At 45.9% G+C, this 22,252-nt stretch overlaps 2 protein-coding genes across 12 annotated transcripts in view; both read right to left on the bottom strand.

The window, feature by feature from the left end:
- Positions 1–598: 598 nt before the first annotated feature.
- On the bottom strand, positions 599–16,896 carry sltm (SAFB-like, transcription modulator). Of its 6 annotated transcripts, none has more exons than XM_076997153.1 (20): positions 16,701–16,896; positions 15,974–16,061; positions 11,415–11,470; positions 10,990–11,017; positions 9,241–9,814; positions 8,560–8,603; positions 7,908–8,032; positions 6,985–7,134; positions 5,148–5,263; positions 4,323–4,468; positions 3,811–3,911; positions 3,641–3,697; positions 3,341–3,480; positions 3,065–3,251; positions 2,844–2,968; positions 2,306–2,518; positions 1,623–1,958; positions 1,293–1,434; positions 954–1,111; positions 599–769 (listed from the first exon to the last, which is right to left on the bottom strand). In XM_076997153.1, exons 1-20 carry the CDS (start codon positions 16,833–16,835, stop codon positions 673–675), a joined length of 3,018 nt encoding a protein of 1,005 aa, XP_076853268.1. In that variant the 5' UTR covers positions 16,836–16,896; the 3' UTR covers positions 599–672. The 6 variants fall into 6 exon arrangements, with proteins under 6 accessions (XP_076853268.1, XP_076853259.1, XP_076853287.1 ...); XM_076997144.1 differs by having other exon boundaries at positions 3,341–3,495; positions 16,701–16,895; XM_076997172.1 differs by having other exon boundaries at positions 2,306–2,476; positions 3,341–3,495; positions 16,701–16,895.
- Positions 16,897–18,511: 1,615 nt separating this feature from the next.
- rnf111 (ring finger protein 111) overlaps positions 18,512–22,252 on the bottom strand; it is a 24,814-nt gene continuing 21,073 nt past the window's right edge. For all 6 annotated transcript variants that reach the window (XM_076997081.1, XM_076997100.1, XM_076997092.1 and 3 more), the window contains 7 exons: positions 20,958–21,324; positions 20,636–20,761; positions 20,304–20,421; positions 19,837–19,917; positions 19,539–19,634; positions 19,138–19,241; positions 18,512–18,859 (listed from right to left, as the gene is read on the bottom strand). In XM_076997081.1, coding sequence (XP_076853196.1) covers positions 18,742–18,859; positions 19,138–19,241; positions 19,539–19,634; positions 19,837–19,917; positions 20,304–20,421; positions 20,636–20,761; positions 20,958–21,324 — 1,010 coding nt within the window. In that variant the 3' untranslated portion in view covers positions 18,512–18,741. The remainder of the gene's footprint in view (positions 18,860–19,137; positions 19,242–19,538; positions 19,635–19,836; positions 19,918–20,303; positions 20,422–20,635; positions 20,762–20,957; positions 21,325–22,252) is intronic.

Raw genomic sequence — 22,252 nt, 5'->3', positions numbered from 1 at the left:
ACTGCAGAGGGAAATGATGAAATGGTAACACAGGGAGAACTTGCTCCCTGCCCCACACACAAACACACACACGCACGCAGCACTGTGCCCCATCCCTAATCCTGATGTTCAGAACTGCTCTGCACACCCCCCACTCACAGCAAACCAGCTCATGTGCTTCAGGTCATTAGCAAACCCATCAGTTCAGAACAGGGGGAGGGGACCAGTGAAGCGCTTCACCACAAGCAGTAAACACTGGCCTAGAAAAGTCAAGGTGGTTGTTTTTCTTTCTTTCTTTTTTTTTTTTTTTTTTTTTTTTTTTTAAGACAGAGGCAATTTCAACACACAAAGGCTGGTTAAAAAATCAGACTGTACAAGCTGCCCATACAGCATGTGCTGGAGCAACATGTATGTGCACTGGCATCGTTTTACAGGTCAGAGTTCAGGAACACTTAGTTGTAGCTTAAAGGTCTATACAAAAAACAGGAAAAAAAAAAAACGGGGGGGGGGGGGGATGTTTGACAATAACCCATCAGCCACAGTCCAGCCATTTAAAAACATCCAATATCCCGAACTAAAAAAAAAAAAAAAAAAAAAAAAAAGGGGGGGGGGGGGGGGGGTTCATTATAAAGGGGTGTTTGTTGTGTCCTGGTTGCAAAAATGGGGGGGGGGGGGGGGGATGGGGCCGGGATGCTAGAACCTTCCTTTAAAGGGTTTGAATCCTCCACTGCTGCCTGCCATGGGGACGTTGGTGATCTGGACGATTCTGTTCATACCAGAAGAGGAGTGGCTGCAAACACACACACACACAGGGGAACACTTAAGACCTGGAGACATGCACACGAGCGCAGTGTACTGGTCACGCATTCAAAACAGATATTTACACTGGCGTAATAGTGTTTTATTTGGTATTAGGTGTTCATTGGTCATAATGTACTTTACACAACCAATTCAAACACCACGAGCGAGTGTACCTGGAGTGGGGAGACATCATGCTGGCTCTGGTCTCCCCCAGGCGGCGGTTGTCAGGGAAGCCCCCGCTCTGGGAGCCCCCGGGCCCGTGCCACTCCTTCCTGGGGCCCTGGTCACGGCCGTGCCTCTCCACCACCACCTGCCGGCTGCTGCTGAAATGCTGCGGAGACCCGAGAGAACGCAGGAGTGAGGAACCGACCCGGACCGTTCCCAACATCGCGGACAACACGCGCGCTCCCCCGATCTCAAAACGTGGCCTCGCATCATCTCAGAAGAACCACCGGGGACCTCTCTGCCCGGCTCGGTTCCCGGACACGGGCGGTGGTTAGACGAGCGCTCACCTGATCTCCCATGACAGCCGGCCTGCCTCCGTCACGGCTGCTGAAGGAGCTTCTGCCGTGGTTAGCCGAGGCTGGCGCTCCTCTCATGGCGGGCCCGGGCCCTTCTCTGCCTGAACGCTCGGGCCGCAGTCGCACCGCACCCCTGGTGGACCGTGGACCACACACACACACACACTTTAACCTTTGATCATTAGCTGATGTACTAAGTCAGATGTGCTGGAGTAATTTTCAGCACTTAAAACTCTCTGCTATGACGTTATGAAAAATACAAATAGGTGGACGTGTGCGCACACGTCGCGAGAGAAGATTTCAAAACGCTGCAGTACTTACCGGACATCGGCTGGTTTGGTGTTCATGCTGCTGTCGTTTTTCCAGCCGGCGTGGCCCGTGTCTCTGGCAGAGCGCGAGTGCGTCATGGCCGGGGGAGGCGCTCTGCCCCCCGCTGGCCGCTCAGGCATGGAAACGGGCCGCCGCTCGTCTCGGTCCCGCATCTCCCGCCTGTCCGTGTCCCGCAGTTCTGCCCGGGGAGGAGGAGGAGGAGGCGGCGGTGGCTCGGCCCGGCGCACAGAGTCGAAGCTTTTGGGGTAGCGGTCGAAGCCAGAGCCCTCCCTCCTGGGATCAGGCCGGGCCTTCTTGCTGTCGGGTTCGCCCTCAAAACGATTCCGCCTAGAGAGCCATAAAAGGGTTTTACATACATCAAACTCTGCTCAAGTTCAGGTGCACCTGGAGCTGGATTAGAGCACAAATGTGGATAATCTGGAGCTGGATTAGAGCACAAATGTGGATAATCTGGAGCTGGATTAGAGCACAAATGTGGATAATCTGGTGGGTTTCAAGGACTAAACTGCAAACTATTGGGACTGTTGAATGGAACCAACCTATTTGTCAGTGTGTGTTCAAGCCAAGACATGTAAAACCAGCTGCTGAACCTTCTCCAAACTACAACAGCTCACCTGCAGTCACACAGATGGACGAGCAACGGCCCCGTTAATTAGGGTCCAGAGTGCCCTCACCTGTCAAAGCTGTTGGGCTGGACGGCTCCGTCTGGGAAGCGTGGCCTGTCTCTGGAGCTGAAGTCGTTGAAGCGGCCCTGGGGCCGGCTGCCGTAGTCGGAAGCTTGGCCGATCCGGCCCTCGGACTCCGGAGGCATCTTCTTATTACCGTTCCAGTAGGGGTCGTCCCTCCTGCCGGACACAGAGGAGTCAGGCAACCTGCATGTTCGAATTCTGAACACAAAAGAACCACTGAGAAGTTGTTCAATCTTCCATTACAATGAGCTCTGACCAGAAAACAGGGTGGGTATTCACCCTGGAATTCATGTAGGTTTGACATAGTAGTTAACTTAGCAGTACTTAATCAAATTAATACCTTCTATACTTCAGTATATATTAAATATTCTGCATTCATATCAATGTGACTGCTAAAAGCTTAGCTAAAACGCTAACTGCACTACCAACAACAGCTTTTGGGAAGGACAACTCATAAGATTAGCAGGGGCCTTCTTATGGTGCTAGCGGTGGTGAAGGACTGTGAGGGTGTGCAGTCGGGCACCTGTGGTCCACGTCACGGCCCCTCTTCAAGCTGTTGCGCTTCTCCTGTTCATAGCGCAGCTGCTCCTGCTGCCTCCTCAGCTCCTCCCTCTCCCGCGCCAGACGCTCCGCCTCCTTCCGCCGCTCCTGCACAAAATCGCAAGGCCAAAATTCAGCGAGCAGGAACGGCGAGGGCGTAGGGGGGGCGGGGTCATGCGGCGTCGTTAGCGCGGCGGCCCCCACCTGCTCTATGCGGATGCGCTCCCTCTCCAGCCTCTCGCGCTCCATGCGCTCGCGCTCCAACTTCTGGCGCTCCATCTCCAGACGCTGGCGCTCGCGCATCAGGTTCTCCCGCTCCTCGCGCTCCCTCATCACGCGCAGGCGCTCGCGTTCGCGCTCCCGCCGCTCGCGCTCTGCCATCTCGCGACGCCTGCGGGGAGGGGAACGGGAGCGAGCGAGTGAGCGCCGGGGGAGCGAGAGAACGAACGTGCCCGCCGGAGCCGAGTGCGAGCGTCTCACCTGCGCAGCTGTATGGCCCTGCGGAGGTGCTCCATCCTGACCATCCTCTCACGCATGCGTTGCTCCTTCATCTTATCGAAGGGCAGGATGTCCTTGGTCCCGCCCTTACTCAGCAAAGGCCTTCTCTTCATTGCTTCCATCTGTTCGAATGGTAACTGCCATTAAAAGGAGCCATTTTTTAATTCCAAGACAGTCTCACAATAAATAAGGGGGGAGGGGGGGGGGGGGGGGGGTCAACTCTGTTAAATTGTTTATGCTGTGCAGGCTGTTGTGGTTTTAGAAAATAAAAAGATGACAAACCTCTTCAGGAGGAATGAGCCATCTGGGCCGTCTGTTCATCATATTGGGGGGGCCAGGCTGGAGAATGAGAGGAGCAGTCGTCTCAGACGTCACAGTAATTCAAACAAACAAGCTTATCCAATAGAAAGGGCCCACATTGGCTTTAATTAAAACCGCACTTTATCAGCTACCTTGTCAAACCTCCCTCCACGTCTGAACGGCGGGCGAAGTTTGTTGAAGCCCTGATCTCCTTTAGTTTGGTCAATAACTACCATCTTCCCTGGACTTTTCCCTGGGGGGTGAAAATAAGCAAGTCAATTATAGCTCTCTGCATCCTTCATTTAGAAATACAGTAGAACCCCGGAACTCGACCGCCTCGGTCCTCGACATTCCGAGGTAGATGCAAAATATCGAGAACATTTTGTTTCGGAGCTCGAACAGAACTTCGGAATCCGACCGTCTTATGTGACTTTTGTAAACAAAATGCAGCTCGTGCTTCGGTCACATGCTGCTAGTTAGCGTTTAAGATGACCGCATGAGGGTCATGCACCTCTCGAATTTGGGGAAAAATTGATTCTGAACTCGACTGCATCGCTTCTGGACGCTCCTTCCAGAACAAATTAGCGTCGAGCTCCAGGGTTCTACTGTATTTAAAAGCGCGCACACACACACACACACACACCACCAAATCTGTAATACATACGGCCATGCTTCTTTTCTTCCTTCTTGGGGTCAGAGGTGGAGCCAGAGGAGGGGGCGTCAGCCTTGATACTCTTGGACTCCTGCTTCTTGGATACTTCTTTGGCCTCCTTCTCGGGTTTCTTCTCTTCCTTTTTAGAGGCCTGAATCCTATGGAGACACATGTATGAGGACCACGACCTGCCCCTCCATGAGCATGAACCGCTCACCAGCATCACTTCACTGCTTAAGTACACACTTACTGCTGCACCTGATCACGAGAGTACACCTACAAACCACACATGCGTGTAATCTTCACATTCCAACTGTTTGCACTTTAAGACCCTGCTCCATAATTCTGAAGTCTCTGAAGACCTCTTCACATTTGGCCATTAACGTGCGTTTCATGTCTGGATCCGGATGTTCTTTAGCTAGATTCTGTTCATACTAACATGCACGCCCAGAGCAACCTGAGGAGAGCCAATTTTACTCTACTGCATGACATGCAGACTAACGTGCACATAATTTCCATTTCACCTGATTCTACCGGCGCGTCGTGTGATCTCATATTGAAAAAACCATTTAAAGCAGGGAGCAAATGGGCTCAGCCATTTCTACAACAGTCCAAACTAATTTTAGGCACCAAAGGGAAGTCAGGATTGATGGCTAAGAATTGTCTGGTTTCACTGATGCAGGACACAATTCAGGACACCAGGTTAGTCATTCGTGGCCAAATGAAATTAAAATATGATCAATTTCCAAAATGTATGCTAATGCAAAGTGGAAACAGCATTGGGTTCTTGATACAAATATATTACCACCACCACCACGAAACACAAGATTCCCTCACTTGCTAGTGGCCTTCATCCCGGTGGGAGTCCGCTTATCTCCTGACGCTTTACTGGACCCAGATTTGTCCTCCCCGTCCTTCTTGGAAAAGTCCTTCTTGAAAGGGTCACTTTTAACCTAAAGGGTTAAAAGACCATAAACAAATAAATCCCCCTTTACTCCTCCCAGAAGAGTATAAAAATTTGATCTACAATTATAAAACACTTTTGACTCTTCAGACTATTGTAGAAGTTAGGGATGCAAATGATTAATCGACTTTCGATTAATTGTCGATTAAGACGTTACTCGATCAAAATGTATTAATCACGATTAATCGTTAGAGAGCGCTCCTGTAGTAACTTGAACAGAGTGTAAGAACGAGAGGTGAACACGTGTCGCGAAAGACCAGAGTGGAAAACAAAATGAAGCGGGCGAAAAGACGTGCGGTGTAGGACCATTTTGAAGCGGGTTCGGGAAACGAGGCAGAAACTGCGTAATCCAGAAAATCCCGAGGAGGGAAACTTTATTTTCCACGCAACTCAAACAACAGCACGGTTCTCTCCCCCTCCCCTGGCGCGCGCAGGCGCCGCTCCCCCAGTGTCACTTAAAGGGCCAAGTGCCTGTCTGTTAGGGAATTCGCTGCGAGGAGTAGTAGTGGCTACAATTTTAACATTGTTAATTTAGGCTAAGAAGTCAAATGTTCTGTGTGTAATGCGGTATTGAAGTACAACAGTTCCACTAGCTCACTCAATTATGATTTGAACACCGTGCATGCAGCTGTCCTGCATATCACCAGTGCACCTGGTCAACCTAAAATCACAGCTACACTGGGAAGGCGAGCGTTTTCGAAGCTCGCTATGAAAAATGAAGAGTGAGCTAAAACAAAGCTAGCTACCACTACTGCTGTAGCCCTTACAACAGATTGTTGGACGACTCTAACAACATAAAGTTACATTACCGTGACGTGCCACTACACTGACGAGAACTGGCAGCTAAAATCTGCAGTGCTGATTACGACGAACATGTCGGACAGACACACCGCTGACAATTTAGCTGACAAGCTCAATGATGTTGTGGAGACTTGGGCACTCTCCGGTCGCGTTACAGCGTGTGTTCACGACAACGCTAGAAACATTGTCCAAGCATAGGCTCAATAATATTCTGTTTGGCTCTCTATTTAATTTCTTCTTTAAATTTTTTTTTTACATTTTTTAAAATGTCTAATGTTTCAAATGCAAGAACGGAGCCAGTCCTTAATTTATTCCTTTTTTAAATGAAAGAATGTATTTTGTTATACCATAAAAAATTCCTAATGCATAATTACTTGAGCAATATATCATATAATACAATGTAATTATCATAATATAATACATACTTTTTGACCAAAGTGTTTTAACTACACTGCTCAAAAAAATAAAGGGAACACTTAAACAACACAATGTAACTCCAAGTCATCCACACTTCGTGTTCAGATAGGAAACAACACTGATTGTGAATCAATTTCAACTGCTCTTGTGCAAATGGAACAGACAACGGGTAGAAATGAAAGATTTTCAACTGATTTCAAAGATTTTTATTAATTGAGATCTAGGATGTGTTATTTTAGTGTTCCCTTAATTTTTTTGAGCAGTATATTTAGCTAATATTTTTAAAAGCCCTATTGAAACAATGAAATTCAGGTGGAAAACGCCGCTTATCGATTAATCGAAAGTCGATCGATAAGATCAATCAACTAACGATTAATGAATTAATCGATAATTTGCATCCCTAGTAGAAGTAGATCATCCTATGGACCTTCTCACTCTCCCTGTGACCGCTGCATAGTAAATGTGATCCTCCTAACAGGAGGCAGCCTTTACCCTGTCCACGGATATCTGCTGTCCATGGAGCTCTGTGTGGTCCAGGTGGGAGATGCATCTGGCCACCTCGGCACTGGAGGACATGGTCACCAGGCCATAGCATTTGGCTCCTGGGCTGCGGGCATTGGTCACCACTTTGGCACTGAAAACCTTAAAACATGTCAACAGCAACAGGTTATGTAAAACATTGTTAAGGCTGAACATTGTATGTATACAGTGGAACCTCGGTTAGTGAAGGCGATAGCAAACAATTCAGATAACAATTTTTCCAGTCGGATTTGCGCCGGATAGCGAACTAAATTTTGGATCGCCAACAGCTACGTCACCCACACTGACCCACCAGCAACTCAGACCAAGAATCATTCGCGCTCGTTCGTTATCTTTATCTGTACGCATCCTTCTTACTTAGTGATTTTTGTGCTTTATTTTAAGAATATAGCCCTCAATAATGGCTCCAAAGAAGATTAAATGTGATCGTAGCAGTGTAGTGGAAAAGGAAGCGGCCAACAATTCAATTGAAAAAGGAAATGATTTCCAAGTTTGAACGAGGCATAAATCAGATATCGCCGCCGAATACGGCACAGTGCACAAGTACTTGTGTTTACTAAATGTTACGTTACCTATATAGCCTGTAACTTTACATATACATATATATATATATATATATATATATATATATATATATTTTTTTTTTGCGAGTCAACAGGGTCTGGGAACCAATTATTTATATTTACTTTATTTCTTACGGGGAAAATTGTTTTGGATAGCGAACATCTCTGGTAACTTTTTGGAGCGGATTGTGTTCGTTAACAGAGGTTCCACTGTATCAACACATTCATACATTTATGCCTCCACTAGTTAAACCATTTCCTGCTGCCAAATGCCCTCTCAAGTGCCCCTCCAGAAAAAAAAGGTGATGTTACCTTCCCATATTTGCCGAAAAGGTTTTTCAGGTCAGCCGCTTTGGTGTTAGAGGACAGGCCGCTCACCCACAGGTTTCGCGTAGAGCTCGTGCTGCTGCTAGTCCCGCCTAAATATGGATCCCAAGCTAAAGGTCAATGACAAACACTCAATACATCAACCACACATCACCTGGCCCACCTACTCTCTTGGGCAGAACATTTACTCTGCTTTCCACTTTGCTGTATTGCAAGAATCTACTCTGCCAGGACTTTTAAATGGCATTCTGCTCCACTGGACTATTTAGGTCCAGAGAGAAACTGCAGTAGTAGTAGCTGGAAATCCTTGACAACTGCATATTCACCAGCATCACGAGTTGGACAGCTGCTTTCATGCGCCCACATACGGTTACGGTTTACAAAGAACGTTTTCTATGACTTAGTTATGCTCGAAACACCATTCATGCAAAACAACCACATGACTACAAAACAAGGTTCAGATCAAAAGGCTCGCTGTGACTCAGAAGCAAATAAAAGATGGTGATGGTTAGTCATCCGTTTTCTCAGAGTGGCGTTTCAGGGCCATCTCTGAGAATATCTGTAAACCGTAATCACTTCCTAAATGGAATCACGCCCGGCTACTTTTACGCAAGTAATTTCAGAGGGGCACTCTTACCTTTCTCATCTTTCGTGGTCTTCCCGTCTCTGTCTTTTGAGGAGCTACAACGCAATTATGGCGAGAGCGACAAGAGGAGAGAAATGAGCAAGTGATACAAGAACAGCGGGTTCAACCTGTGGGCTCTGACGTACATATCCACACAAATGACCATCAATCAACACATTGCTTTGGCGCGCGTTACAAAAAAGAAAATGAAAACCAAACATCCCCATAGGTAAGGCTTGCACTTGGGTAACTCTCCAATAAGGCTTCTTTCATTGCTTTTCCACGGGAGCAAGGTGGCTCAGGTTTCTGCCAATTTATTCTCTTGGTCAATGAAATCTTCAGCAGTGTGTTCAACTTCACAGCGAATCACTTCATTGGACTGATAAACCCCTCTGTCATCACTGGGACTACTGCTCTTTTACAAACCCATAAGTTTGGACTGGAAAAGGCAATAAAAGTGCTGGAAATGTGAGTAACAGCCGTGTTCTGATCTCCTTCTTTAATGCCACCAATTAACCAACTTCAAAAAATGGCCAACCAAATCAAAGGAAACCAATGGCAGGAATTAGGTACAATGAACAACTCTTTATGGGAGGAGAAAAAAAAAAATCTTGCAGCTACCCACAATGCTGCGTTCTTAGTGATCTGGAACTTGGTAGAAGTATCTTAAAGAACTGACATAGAAAGACAAACCTCTTTGCTTGACCTGTGGCCCCAGTAGAAGAGGGGCCTTTCTTCCCAGAATCCTTTTCTTTGTCTCCCGATTCAGCTTTCTTCGAGGCCTCGCGGCTGTCCTTCTTGGTGGCATCAGACTTCGGCCCGTCATCCCTCTTACCATCTTTGTGGCCGTCCTTTGCTTCAGCCATTGAGTCTGCCTCTTGCCTCATCTCGGCTGAGGCTTCTGGCTCATCACAGCCCTTGTCCGCCTCAGAATCTGGAAGTTTCACATGTTTACCTGTTTCCAGGAGGTCGTCGCCATCCACATCCAGCGTGATGGCATCTTCGGCCTGGATGGTGACGGAAATGTTATCATCTTCGACCTCTCTGGCATGTTCGGGGGCGGGTTCGCTTTCCAAGGCATCCATCGCAGGAGCTTCAGGTTCAGCTTCAGCCTCAAGCTCAGGCTCCACCTCTATCTCAGGGTCCATCTCTGCTTCAACCTCAGGCTCCGCCTCTGGTTCTGGCAGTGCCTCAGGTTCAGCGAGGCCATCTCCGTCGGAGAAGGATTTAGAATTTTCACGAGTAGCATCATCAGTATCAGTTACATCTGAGGGATTTAACAAGGATAAGACATGGCAAAAACACATTGTTTAACATTCACATCTCTGAGCTACGTCACCTAGAAAGCAGAATAGAGAGCAAGTTTAGTGTTAGTGGTCATCGTGGGTGAGGAAACCACAGGTATAACACAAAACATACATTCCTTAGAAAATGGAGGGATTCAACAATCTTCAGTCATCTCGGAGAAAAATCACTTCTCATAAAATGGCGTCCAACAGCATTCTTCATTGGTCCAACCTTTGAAGGAGCCCGTTTCTTCCTCCCATTGGTTGAAATTTGTTTGGACCTCTGTGCATTACAGATGTGTTCTTGGTATGAAAGCAATGGCCATGTGCGCCACAGAAACAAGTCCTTTTTCCAGCAGTCCAAAGCAAGCCATGCGGCTCATCGAGGCCATGTCCAGGGTCAGCTTTCCAACACGTCCCCGAAGTGTCCTTCTTGTCCTGTCGCGGGGAAAGAAAGAGTGGACTCCTCATCATCTCTGATCTGCTGGAGAGCGCCAGCCCGTGCCACTGGGCTCTGGCCACAACATACAGGTTTGAGCCCCGCGCCGTCTCGACCGTGATCCAAGCAAAAGCAACGAGACAATGCGGTCCACTTCAGACACGTCGCCATGATGCCTTGCAGTCAAAAAGGGGAGGTGAGAGTGTGCTGTGTCATCATGTGACCGGTCATCCAGGAGATGCAGCAGGTCTGTCCCAGTTCAGTCAAATGTCCCAGTTCAGTCAAAATGAAGGAGGAAGCGGACTGTTGGATGCGTTGAATCCTGATCTATGGAGAGTGATACAAGGAGTCCATGTGCTCGTTCGAAAAGCCTCCTCTGGCGTTCACAAGAAGGAGCAGGATAATGCTTTTTCATGCCGGTAATATAGCTGGTGTTGAGAGAGCCTGTTGGATCCGATCCGTTCTTTGAAGCAGCAGATGTTCCAATCCGTTCTTTGACGCAGCAATGTGCTCAACGTGAAGAGCAAAATGATGTGATATCGGCAGTTTTCCAGTCCTGTTGGTACCGTGCGGATGAACGACACAAAGGTCGCATGTCGTGAAGAGATTTATAAGCAAGGTGCAACGTCAGGAAGGAAAGTCCCACCTTCAGAGCACAAAGAACCTGTGGAGCCTAAAAAGGTTTATCAGTCCACCCCAGCGCGAGACCAGACATACCTTTCTCAAATTCCTCTTCTTCCGCTTCCTGGGGGAAAAAAAATACAATAACAATAATTCAATAAACTGGCACATTATAAAAGTTTTACCAAAACATAGAAAACCTAAAAAAAAATAAAAAATTTTTTTTTTTTAAGTGTTGCTGCAGATAAGTTATTTTCCAAATTGAGTTTGATATTTTCCTATAAATAAGTGCATTTTATGGTATTGCTCATATACATTTATTAATATAGCCCATTCAGAGCTCAACATTAAGCCAGATTTATTTTCTAGGTACACTTCCAAAGATAGTACTCGGTATCAATACTTTTGCATCGTCGGATCTAATCCTATAATGCTCAGAGTCAGTATATATGAAACACTACACAGAAAAGGAACATGTAAACTAATCTTGTTTTACTAACAGACTTCAACAGAATCCTTACCTTGGAAAAGGCCTCCTCTTCCATTGTGGCGTCAAGGTCTGAATCAATCTTCTTTCCTGAATGGGCACAGACAAGACCTTCAAAATGTCAGCCAACGTTAAGATGATCGTGGCAATTCTAAAAGGCGTATACAGCGCAAGTCAGATGAGTCATTAAATTACAAAAACACCGCACTGCGTTCCGCCAGCTAAAAGCAGTCACACTGGTTTCAGCTTCCAAGTGTCATATAGTCTGCAAAAAGGCAAGGTAATTCAAACTGCATATAATGTATTACAAGGCACTTTCTAAAAGTGTATAATACACATACATATATACATTGATACATACATAAATACGTATCAATAAATTAGAATATAATTTCAGTGATTCAATACAAGTGAAACGCATATAAATATATATAGGTTAATGCCAAAGTGATTATTACCGGTTAAGTATTTATTTCCATTAATGTTGATTATGGCTTACAGCCAATGAAAACCCAAAATCAGTATCTCAGAAAATTAAGGACAAGACTGAAAAAAATGTTTAATTCAAAAGTGTTGGCCTACTGAAATAGTTTGTACAGTAAATGCACTCGATACTTGATCAGGGCTCCTTTTGCATGAATTACTGCATCAATGCGGCGTGGCATGGAGGCGATCAGCCCATGGCACTGCAGAAGTGTTATGGAAGTCCAGGTTGCTTTGATAGCATTCTTCACCTCGTCTGCATTGTTGGGTCTGGTGTCTCATCTTCCTCTTGAAAATACACCATAGATTCTCTATGGGGTTAAGGTCAGGCCAGTTTGCTGGCCAAACACAGTGATACTGCTGTATTTAAACCAGGTATTGGACAGGTGCCATGTACTGCTGGAAAATAAAATTTCCATCTCCAAAAAGGTTGTTGGCAGAGGAAAGCAGTTGTCCAAAAGACAACCATTGACACCTCACGTGGGGCAAGACACAAAAGGTCATTGCTAAAGAGGCTGGCAGTTCAGAGCTCTGTGTCCAAGCACATTAATAGAGAGGCGAAGAGAAGGAAAAAACATGGTAGAAAGAAGTGTACAAGCAAATAGGGATAACTGCACCCTGGAGAGGACTGTGAAACAAAACCCATTCAAAAATGTGGGGGAGATCCATAAAGACTGGACTGCAGCTGGAGTCAGTGCTTCAAGAACCACCACGCAGAGATGTACGCAAGACACGCGTTTCAGCTCTCGCATTCCTTGTGTCTCTTGAACAAGACACGGTGTCAGAAGAGTCTCGCCTGAGCTAAAGACAAACAGGACTGGACTGCTGCGTAGTCGTCCAAACGTAAGTTCTCTGATGAAAGTAAATGTTGCATTTCCTTTGGAAGTCAAGGTCCCAGAGTCTGGAGGAAGAGAGGAGGGGCACAGAAGCCACGCTGCTAGAGGTCCAGTGTAAAGTTTCCACAGTCAGCGATGGCTTGGGGCGTCACGTCATCTGCAGATTTAATTTTTCAAAAGGATTTGGCACCTGCACAGTGCCAAAGCTATCAGTACCTGGTTTAAAGCAGAGACCGTATATATAAACGGACTGCACGATACGAGTGAAAAGTGAAGCCTCCCTGTCAGCTGCCCTCTAGTGGCTGGCTGCAGTACAACTTTTAACCCCGCCCATTCCCATGCAAGTAAACGGGCCGGACGAGAAACTTTGAATTTTTATTACACGTAAAATAAGTTTTTTGAGCAATTATATTTTGTCAATTCTATAAGACCCCATTGCGTTAGTATCTCTCCCAGTGTTTTTCTCTACGATAAACAGATTTTATAGAAGTTATCAAGTGTTATTTAAAGGGGTGTGGCGATAAGGTGATTGACAGTTAATAGCTGCGTTGGTTGACATCTAATACCAGACGCTCAAATGTGAACGCGCTCAACATCAAAACTCTCGATAGCAGTATTAAAACCTTTTACCTTTATTTTGTAAAACGTCAAAAGTGTCTATACTGGTGGGCGTATCCTAAAGATTGTCGGGCAGAGATACGGTCTCTGGTGGAGATACTGTCCTGCCTACCGATTCTAATGCGCATGCTCTGGCTCCAATTTTCATCTACTGCGCAAGCGCATCCAAGATGGCGGTGTCCGTGCGGCCATCTTGGTGGCTTCAAAAGTTCACAATGGGAGTCAACGGCGACGTACCGTCCATTATATATACAGTCACTGGTTTAAAGACCATGGTATCTCTGTTCTTAATCGGCCAGCAAACTTACCTGATCTTGACCCCATAGAAAATTTATGGGGTACTGCGAATACGAAGATGCAATACGCCAGACTCAACAATGCAGAATATATATATTGCCAAAAGTATTCGCTCACCTTCCTCGACTCGCATATGAGCTTAAGTGACATCCCATTCCTAATCCATAGGGATCAATATGATGTTGGTGCACTCTTTGCACGAGGTTTAGGAGTGCATTTTGAGGGATTTTTGACCATTCTTCCAGAAGTGCAATTGTGAGGACACTCATCTTGTGACACTCATGTGAGGACGAGAAGGCCTGGCTCTCCGATTGAATTCATCCCAAAGGTATTCTTATCAGGTTGAGGTCAGGACTCTGTGCAGGCCATACAAGTTAATCCACACCAGACTCTGCCATCCATGTCTTTATGGACCTTGCTTTGTGCACTGGTGCACAGTCATGTTGGAAGAGGAAGGGGCCAGCTCCCACAAAGTTGGGAGTGTGGAATCATCCAAAATGTCTTGGTACGCTGAAGCATTCAGAGTTCCTTTCACTGGAACTAAGGAGCCAAGCACAGCTCCTGAAAAACAACTCCACACCATAATCCCCCCTCCACCAAACTTTACACTTCGCACAATGCAGTCAGACAAGTACCATTCTCCTAGCAACCGCCAAACACAGACACATCCATCAGATTGCCAGATGAAGCGCGACTCGTCACTCCAGAGAGCGTGCCTCCACTGCTCTAGAGTCCAGTGCATCCGACGCTTTGCATTGCACTAGGTGATGTATGGCTTGGATACAGCTGCTCGACCATGGAAACCCATTCCTCTAAACTCTCTGCGTACTGTTCTTGAGCTTATCTGAAGGCCACATGAAGTTTGGATGTCTGTGATTGTTCAGAAAGTTGGCAACCTCTTTGCACTATGCGCTTCAGCATCTGCTGACCCTGTACCATCAGTTTACGTGCTCTACCACTTTGTGGCTGAATTGCTGTCGTTCCCAAACAATTCCATTTTGTTATAATACAGCTGACAGTTGACTGTGGAATATTAAAGAGCGAGGAATCATCACGACTGGATTTGTTGTACAGGTGGCATCTTATCACAGTTCCACGCTGGAATTCACTGAGCTTCTGAGAGTGACCCATTCTTTCACAAATGTTTGTAGAAACAGTCTGCATGCCTAGGTGCTTAATTTTATACCCCTGTGGCCATGGAAGTGATTGGAACACCTGATTCCGATAATTTGGATGGGTGAGCGAATACATTTGACAATATAGTATATATCAGTTGTAATAATCAAATTAAAAGAAACGGCACAAAACATTTTTTCATTGCAATGATCAATGTATCAAGTCACTTCATGGTTTTTAGTTTTGACTTGCTGGAGGCAGGACTAATCGCGGCACTGCATCAGTGAAACATTTTCACTGGCATTATTTGGCATATATTGTACTTCCAACAACCAGTAAGAGGTCAATCATTACTAATGGTCAAGAAAGTTAATTTTCACTCTTGATGACACACAGCTTTTACAGCCACAAACAGAACAATTTATGTGGCTCAAAAAGAAATCATGAAAACATTAAAAGGGACCTTCAGCAAACATTTCTAGGAATATAACTTGTTCAGCAACTCAAAGGAGCAACAAGTCATTTTTCCAACAATGATGTTCATGTTATGAATTATACTGACATTACATGGACACCTAGTGAGCTGGATGTCTGAGATGCTGTACAAAAACTATTATTAAAATGGCTGCCTCCATTAAGGTGGCTATCTCTGTGGATCATAAACTGGCTGATTTGAGAAATACAAAGTAATCCAATTCTTCAATTCATGTGAGCAGCACTTTATAGAAATAAATGAAAAAAAAAATGACAATCACATTAATAAATATTTTTGCAACTTTTGGTAGTAAATGTAACATTCATTTAACAAATACTAATTGCTTTGTAGACATGACAGCACATGAACCCTGCTGGTGTTTTTGTTTTCTCTGAAAGTGTGTCGATGTAGCAGCCAAATCATGTGAACTACTTATTTTGCCACTGAATGGAGCTTGGTGTGTGTAAGCAGGACTTACATAACTGATATAAAAACCAAACCACTTAAACTATAGAAACTTAAAAAATATAATAGCTAATTATTTAAGAGTCAAACGTCAAGGTGCGTACCTGTCTTTGAGATACAAGTAAGAGTTACTACTCCTAATCGGGGGTCTATCGGGTTTGAATTTCGCGACTTTAAACCAGATTCAATTGAATCAGCGAGCCAGCTGGGCCTGGGGCAGGGGAAATGCGGCTGTGCACCGATACAGCGCTAGAGTCGCAGGTAGTTATCCTAACCGCCCCAGTCCGACAGCTACATCTCTACCTTTGGATTTCGCACTCTTTCGGGTAGGTGTGTCGGCGGACACGAGGATCTCAACGTTGTCTGGGTCGCCACCTTCATCCTCTATTGCCTACAGGGAGGGGGAGAAATACAACCAATTACACAAAATACACAATAACGTAGGCCAAATCACAAAACAGGACAACGGTTCTTTTTCTGTAGCCAACAACATTAGCTGGCCGAAACGGCACTAATGTGCAGGTTTAGGCCTCACATGCTGTGTTTACCGTCGCCCCCCCATATAAAAGCGACCAGTCACTCATCCATGATCGAGGTGATGGCCAAAACGCAAAGCATTAGATTAAAAGGCGTCCATACTGTCCATTTTCACGGTTATCTGTTGTGCAAAACCGCGTCTGCAGCGTTTTGTGGCGATACATTCGTTCAAATGAACATTAACTCACAGGACACTGAACTTGTGGTTAGCCAGACAAATACATCCTGCAACCAAACTGGCTAAGATAAACGTCTCAATATACCGAGCGCTACGTTACATACCTAGCTATATTTCGAGGCACATTTATCAACCACATGATTACACACCATTTAAGTATATGTATATGTCTTGAATAAGTCGCTCATGTAACCGCGACTAGACCAGCTGGGTTACGAGCTGCTCAACGGCCGACTTGTGTGGAGGCAGCTGCTGGCTAAGCTAGCTAACCGTCGCATCGAAATACGAGCCGGCACAACGATTTGACACGTTTACCTGTTTTAGTCTTGCGACGAGGACATTTTTAACTCCCGTAACGTCCAGGTTCCTTCGTTTGAGTTGTGATTTTAAATCTACAACGCGCAAATCCGAGATCTTCTTGGTCTCCGCTGAAATGGCCCCCGACGCCATTTTAGCTACCAGTCCCTTCAGCGCGAAAGCGAAGCTCCCTCTCACGCGCGCAGGCAACGTCACGCGACGCTCGAGCGGCGACGTCACACGCGCCACTCATAAACGGTCCGCGAGCGTTGAGCGCTCGAGGACGCCAACGGAGCCGTTTAACGACTATATAAAAGTATAAAAGCGCCGTTAAATGAAGCATATTCACTTATTAAAAAAAAAAAAAAAAGGTGAGCTTCTTGCAATGTATTATCACGTGTGAACCAGTTTCAGACTTCTGACCAGGAGGGTGCCATCTTCCAGTTAACAAAACGTTCTGCAATTGTTTTAGCTATATCGTAAAAAGTACTTAATTATTAATGAGTGACACAATAGACACAGCAAGAGTTACTAACTTTATTAATATCATTATTTTAAAACTAATGTAAATCCCTTGGAGTAGCATCCTGGGACCATTAAGTCTATGAATGCATGGATACCTGCCATTAAGTACTGCATTCCAACACTCCATTCAAAATTATTACAGTTTTTTTCCCAAAATTCAGCAAACAGAGAGGAAATACACAGCCTCAGCGCACTTTCATTCTCAAAGCACTCCTGTCTTGTCTCTCATGTGCAAGTATATGCAAGTTAGCTAGAGAATAATATTAGTGTTAGGCTTTTACAGCAGCAAAAAACAAAACAAAAAAAAAAACAAAAAAGGGAAAATAACAAATACATTTGCTGCACAGCGAGAGAGAGAGAGAATGAGAAAGAGAGAGAATGCACAGGGAGTATGTGTATGTAATGACCATATCTAAAACGGAGGAAATCGGTCTGCTTCAGAGATGTGCAGAGAGACAGGGGGGGTGTCCAGGAAACCATGATAAAAATCAATATTCCGTTTTCTCAATTTCTCCAGGCCTGTGTCAGCTGTGCTGGCATGACGAACTCCCACCGATCCAGACGTGACACAGTGTACCGAGGAAGCGCACGGTCCGACACTGCCCTCATCAAACACCACATTTCATGACACAAAGACAGAACGAAGAGGTGACAGTCAGGATATTTTTTTGTCCGTTTTTTTGTTTTGTTTGTGTTTTTTTTTTTTGTTTGTTTTTTTTTTTTGGTCTTTAGAAACACACCTAAAGTGTGGGGGGGAGTGAAGTCAAATCCAAGGGTGTGGGGGGATCGTCCAGGAACCGAGCTTATCCTGGAAGGTGAGAGGTTCCTCAGTGGAGGAGAACGCTGTGGGTGGGTAAACACTGATACAGCAGCCCATCTGGTAAGCATGATCTCATTTCCTAATTAAGGAATGTCTTGATTCACTTAAAACAAAACAAAAAAAATCAAATCACACTGTCTAAAACATAAAACTAATCAATAATATACCAATCAATAAAATGAGTCCTGCAATGTTTTAAAATGGAGGTTGACATTCTATTCCAGTAAAGCGAGGCATTAGGTACATAACAATGCTTCTTTACCAGAGCAGCTACTCTTGCCTGCAAGTCCACAGAGCCCGACAGCTCTGAATCATTTGTATGTGCAAAGAAATGCATTGCAAGGATCCATGCATAACAAAAACAATCCCCAAAACAAAAACAACAAAAAAACACATAATATGACACTTGTGAAAACAATTAAAAGCTACATAAAAGCTTTATAAATACAATAAATTTCGAAACTCTTAATGGAGATGTAATGTCTTGCAGTATTGGTACTATATGATAGCTGGCACTCTTCGCGCAATTGTTTTTTTTTTTTTTGTGTTTTTTTCCCCCTCCTGTTTTTGTTTTGTTTTCCAGTATTGGATCAGCGCAGGTAAATTCATGCCATCTTTGGTTGAATGTGTTACTGAACAGAAAAAGAAAATAATGAAGAAAAAAAAAAAACCAGGTACAACAACAACAACAAAAAAGGTAATAGAAAAACAGCATCAACTTTCAGAGGATAACTGGGCCTCTATGTCCACTCTGCAGATGGGGCACTTTTTGTTAGTGAGGAGCCACTGGTCCACACACAGCTGATGGAAGAGGTGCATACAAGGCAGGCGTCTGCAACAGAAGGAGAACCAGCATACTGAGGAGGGCAAGGAACAGCAATGACTGGACACAAGAGCACTGGGAAAACACAAAAACAACGTGCAGTTCTCGTGTCCTACCAACAGAGGGCGCAACAGGATATGAAAGAGACGGAACAGTGAAGCAAACGGGTGAAGCACAGTCTTTAGGTAAACGCTGTATTATGTGGCTCAAGAGCACGGCCTGGACTGTATAGGCGCAAAGACGCAGAGGTGCGCGCCCACACACACACACACGTATCAGAGGTTTACCTGACATCCTCTCCTTCCTCCAGTATTGACAGACAGATGGTACATTTCTCTTCAGTGTCTTCCTCTGCCCCCTCCTCCTCGTCCTGCTTACTGTGCAGCTTTCTCTGTGAGAGGGGGGCAGAGAGGCCATTACACACACACACCCAAACTGGTCATTCTTGCAGACGGAGACAGCAACTACGTCATCGCATCACATCAGTCGTTTTCTACTTTAAAGTGTACATTTGTTTGAAAATATTCACTTATATGGCGTGATAAAAAAAAAAAAAATTAAATGAGTTTTTTTAAAAGTGACTCCTTATAAGCTGTTCTATCAGTGAGCGTGTCCAGCACGTCCGGTACTGGTACCACAGCACACAGTCCCCATGGCGGTCCGAGAGAGTACAGCTGGGTGCCCTCACCTTCTTGTACTTGTGCGGGTAAGTGCACCTCTCTATAGTTCCCTGAGAGGCCCCTCGATTCACAGTCCCCAGACGTTCCTCTAAATGCAGCAGATCCTGAGAAGCCAAAATCAACCAATTAAAATCAAGAGCGGCTTACCCGCTTGTTTTTCAAGCCGATGCATCTTCTTTCTATTACAGGTGAAATCGAATGCGTTACTAATCCTTGTGCTTGTTGGAGTGAGGCTGGCAGGTGCTTATAGCGTCTGTAAACTGTTGAGCGTTTGTTAGCTATCCTCGCTGACGGGGCGAGTTTTACCTCATAGGTTCTGCCGAATCCAGTCATTCTGGACGAGATGTAGCGAATGTGCGGATAGGTGACGTCGGACATGCCAGTGTGCTGTGGGAAGGAGACAGAAAAGAAAGACACTAATGTCTACCGGTCCAAAGACAGCGGGGTTTTCATAAACCAGACGGACAGCGCATTTTCACAACTAACAACACCTCTGAACTGTCCAAGAACTGTTTGTTTACTTTTAAGCATGTCGGACTTAATCTTCACTTCTGAAGTGGCTCTTGAGTAGTTGTTATAACTGCCAATGCATAATTCATGAGGTCTAATAATCTGCCACTGAAATAACAGATGTTAGGAATAGAGGGGCTTGAGTCTGCCGTCATTAATCTGTGCAATACCTGCACCCATTCCAGGCCTTCATTAGTTATGCTAATGTATGCTAATGTGTGTAATTAAGGCTTGGAGTGGATGCTACAGGGGAGGGGCCTCACCATCAGCTGGATGGGGAAGTGGTGCAGCCTGGGTGGGGGGTGGTAGTGGGGCAGATGGGTGTGTAGATGTCCTGAAGGGTATGGGGCTACGGTCACACCCGCCTCGATGCCCAGCTCCCTGTGGTACAGAAACAACAGCAATTATACACACCACCAAACCCATTTAGCTTTATTTTTACACAAGGCTGCGAAACGTCTGAAAAACACAATTTGTTCACTCCTTTACTATATTTAGCTGCTGGAGGGTTTAACTCTATTATAATCAGCTGATTAAAAATGGTTTAGCTCCAAAACTAGCTTGCGATGTGACTATCTGTCGAGGCCAGACATACCACGTGGTCCTCTGGTCGGTCTGGCGGGGGTGTGACGACATGGTCTGTGGCACGTGTATGTGGTGGCCGTGCCCGTAGTTGGGGTGCATTCTGTGTGGGTGTGGGGGGGGCCTTTCGTGTGCTCGACTGGAGGATTGAGAACGAGAGAATCAGAAAGAGAAGGACAACTCGATCATTCTTAAAGCACCAGCCTGACCCGCGTCTAGCAGTGAAGCAAACGGTAGCAGCAATTAGCATGGAGATGTATTACATATATTCGCCGTTAGACGCACATACACACAGGTACACACACACACACACACACACACACACACACACTCACGTCGGGTGCTGCATCATCCTGCGTCTCTGCACCTCCATCCGCAGGATCTCGTGCTGATGGAGCCTCTGCACAGAGTTGGGGCCCAGCACAGGCAGGTGGTGTGGCAGGGCCTGGTGCTCGGGGGCCAGGTGCTGGGGTAACGGGGCCCCGGACCCCGGGAGGTGATGGGGCTGGAGAGACGGGGGCGGGGCAGCGGGCACGGCGTGGCCCGGTCCGTGGGAGGGGAGAGGTGCGTGGAAGGGGAGAACCGGGTGGGGGATGACGTAGTCCCCCTGCGGTGGGGGCTGAGGAGGGGGCGGGGCACTGGCGTGCGTGTGGGGGCAGGACGAGGAGGGCTGGTGGTGTAGGGAACGCGCCAGGGGGCCGTCTGGAGAGGGGGAGAGAGAGTAACAGTGTCAGGAGACATCCATACACACAAACATTGGCACACACACACACGCCAAATAAAAAAACACCTGTCTCACTAACACAAATATCTTTTCACTTCAGTCATTATCATTGCTATCCAATTATCATGTAAAGCTTAATTCATTCACCAGTTTAATATGAAATTTAAATGATTTTGCTCCATTATCTGACATGCCAGTAAAGCACTGGGAATTGAAAGGCCTAATGGAGATTATTCCTTTTTCCCTTGACACTTTTCTCTGTAGTTTTCTTGCCGCTTTGTGAAGCACTTTGAGCTGTTTTGATAAAAGGTGCTGTCGGAACAATGATTTCTATATTTTTAGTTGCTGTAATGGCGACGGAATTAGCCTATTAGCCAACTCTTACGTTACCTCGTCTTATTTTGAAGATACCCTTCCCTAGATTTGTAGTCAAATAGTTTTAAGATGCAGTGAGGGAGGGCAGGACTCAGCACGCAGTTCACAGCAACTCTGGGTATGCATGACCACTCAGGAGGAGAAATGATTTACTGACCACTGACGCACCAGTGGGAATGCATCAGACAGACAGACCGTCAGATTGATTGAGTTGAGATAGAGGGGTGAGATGGACAGAGACAGAGAAAGAGAGAGAGATGGAGAGATGAAGGTGGCTGGAGAGAAAGAAGGAGAAATGAAACGAGGGAGGAGGGGTGAGTGAGAGGTGGGCAGAGTATCAGAATGGGGAGAGGAAAGAGAGTGAAAGATGTGAGAAGGGGAGAGTGCGATGGGGGAGGGGGAGAGTGAGAGAGTGAGATGGAGAGCGAGTAATAGGTGGGGAGGAGGAGAGAGACAGATGCGAAGAGAGTGTGAGAGATGGGAAGAGAGAAAGAGAGATGGGGAGAGGGAGAGAGTGAGTGATACGGAGGG

The sequence above is a fragment of the Brachyhypopomus gauderio genome, chromosome 1, assembly GCF_052324685.1.
Source record: "Brachyhypopomus gauderio isolate BG-103 chromosome 1, BGAUD_0.2, whole genome shotgun sequence".
In the NCBI taxonomy this organism is placed as follows: Eukaryota; Metazoa; Chordata; class Actinopteri; order Gymnotiformes; family Hypopomidae; genus Brachyhypopomus; species Brachyhypopomus gauderio.
The sequence above is the reverse complement of the archived record's forward strand: the minus strand, read 5'-3'. Positions and strand labels throughout refer to the sequence as shown.

Bases quoted from the DNA above. Each gene is read 5' to 3' on its own strand.
- sltm (XM_076997144.1), bottom strand. From the start codon at position 16,835: ATGGCGTCGGGGGCCATTTCAGCGGAGACCAAGAAGATCTCGGATTTG. The intron at 11,471-15,973 runs GTAGAGATGTAG...GTGCCCATTCAG, and splicing joins AAAGAGTGCGAAATCCAAAG to GAAAGAAGATTGATTCAGAC. The intron at 8,604-9,240 runs GTTTGTCTTTCT...ATTGCGTTGTAG, and splicing joins GCCACAGGTCAAGCAAAGAG to CTCCTCAAAAGACAGAGACG.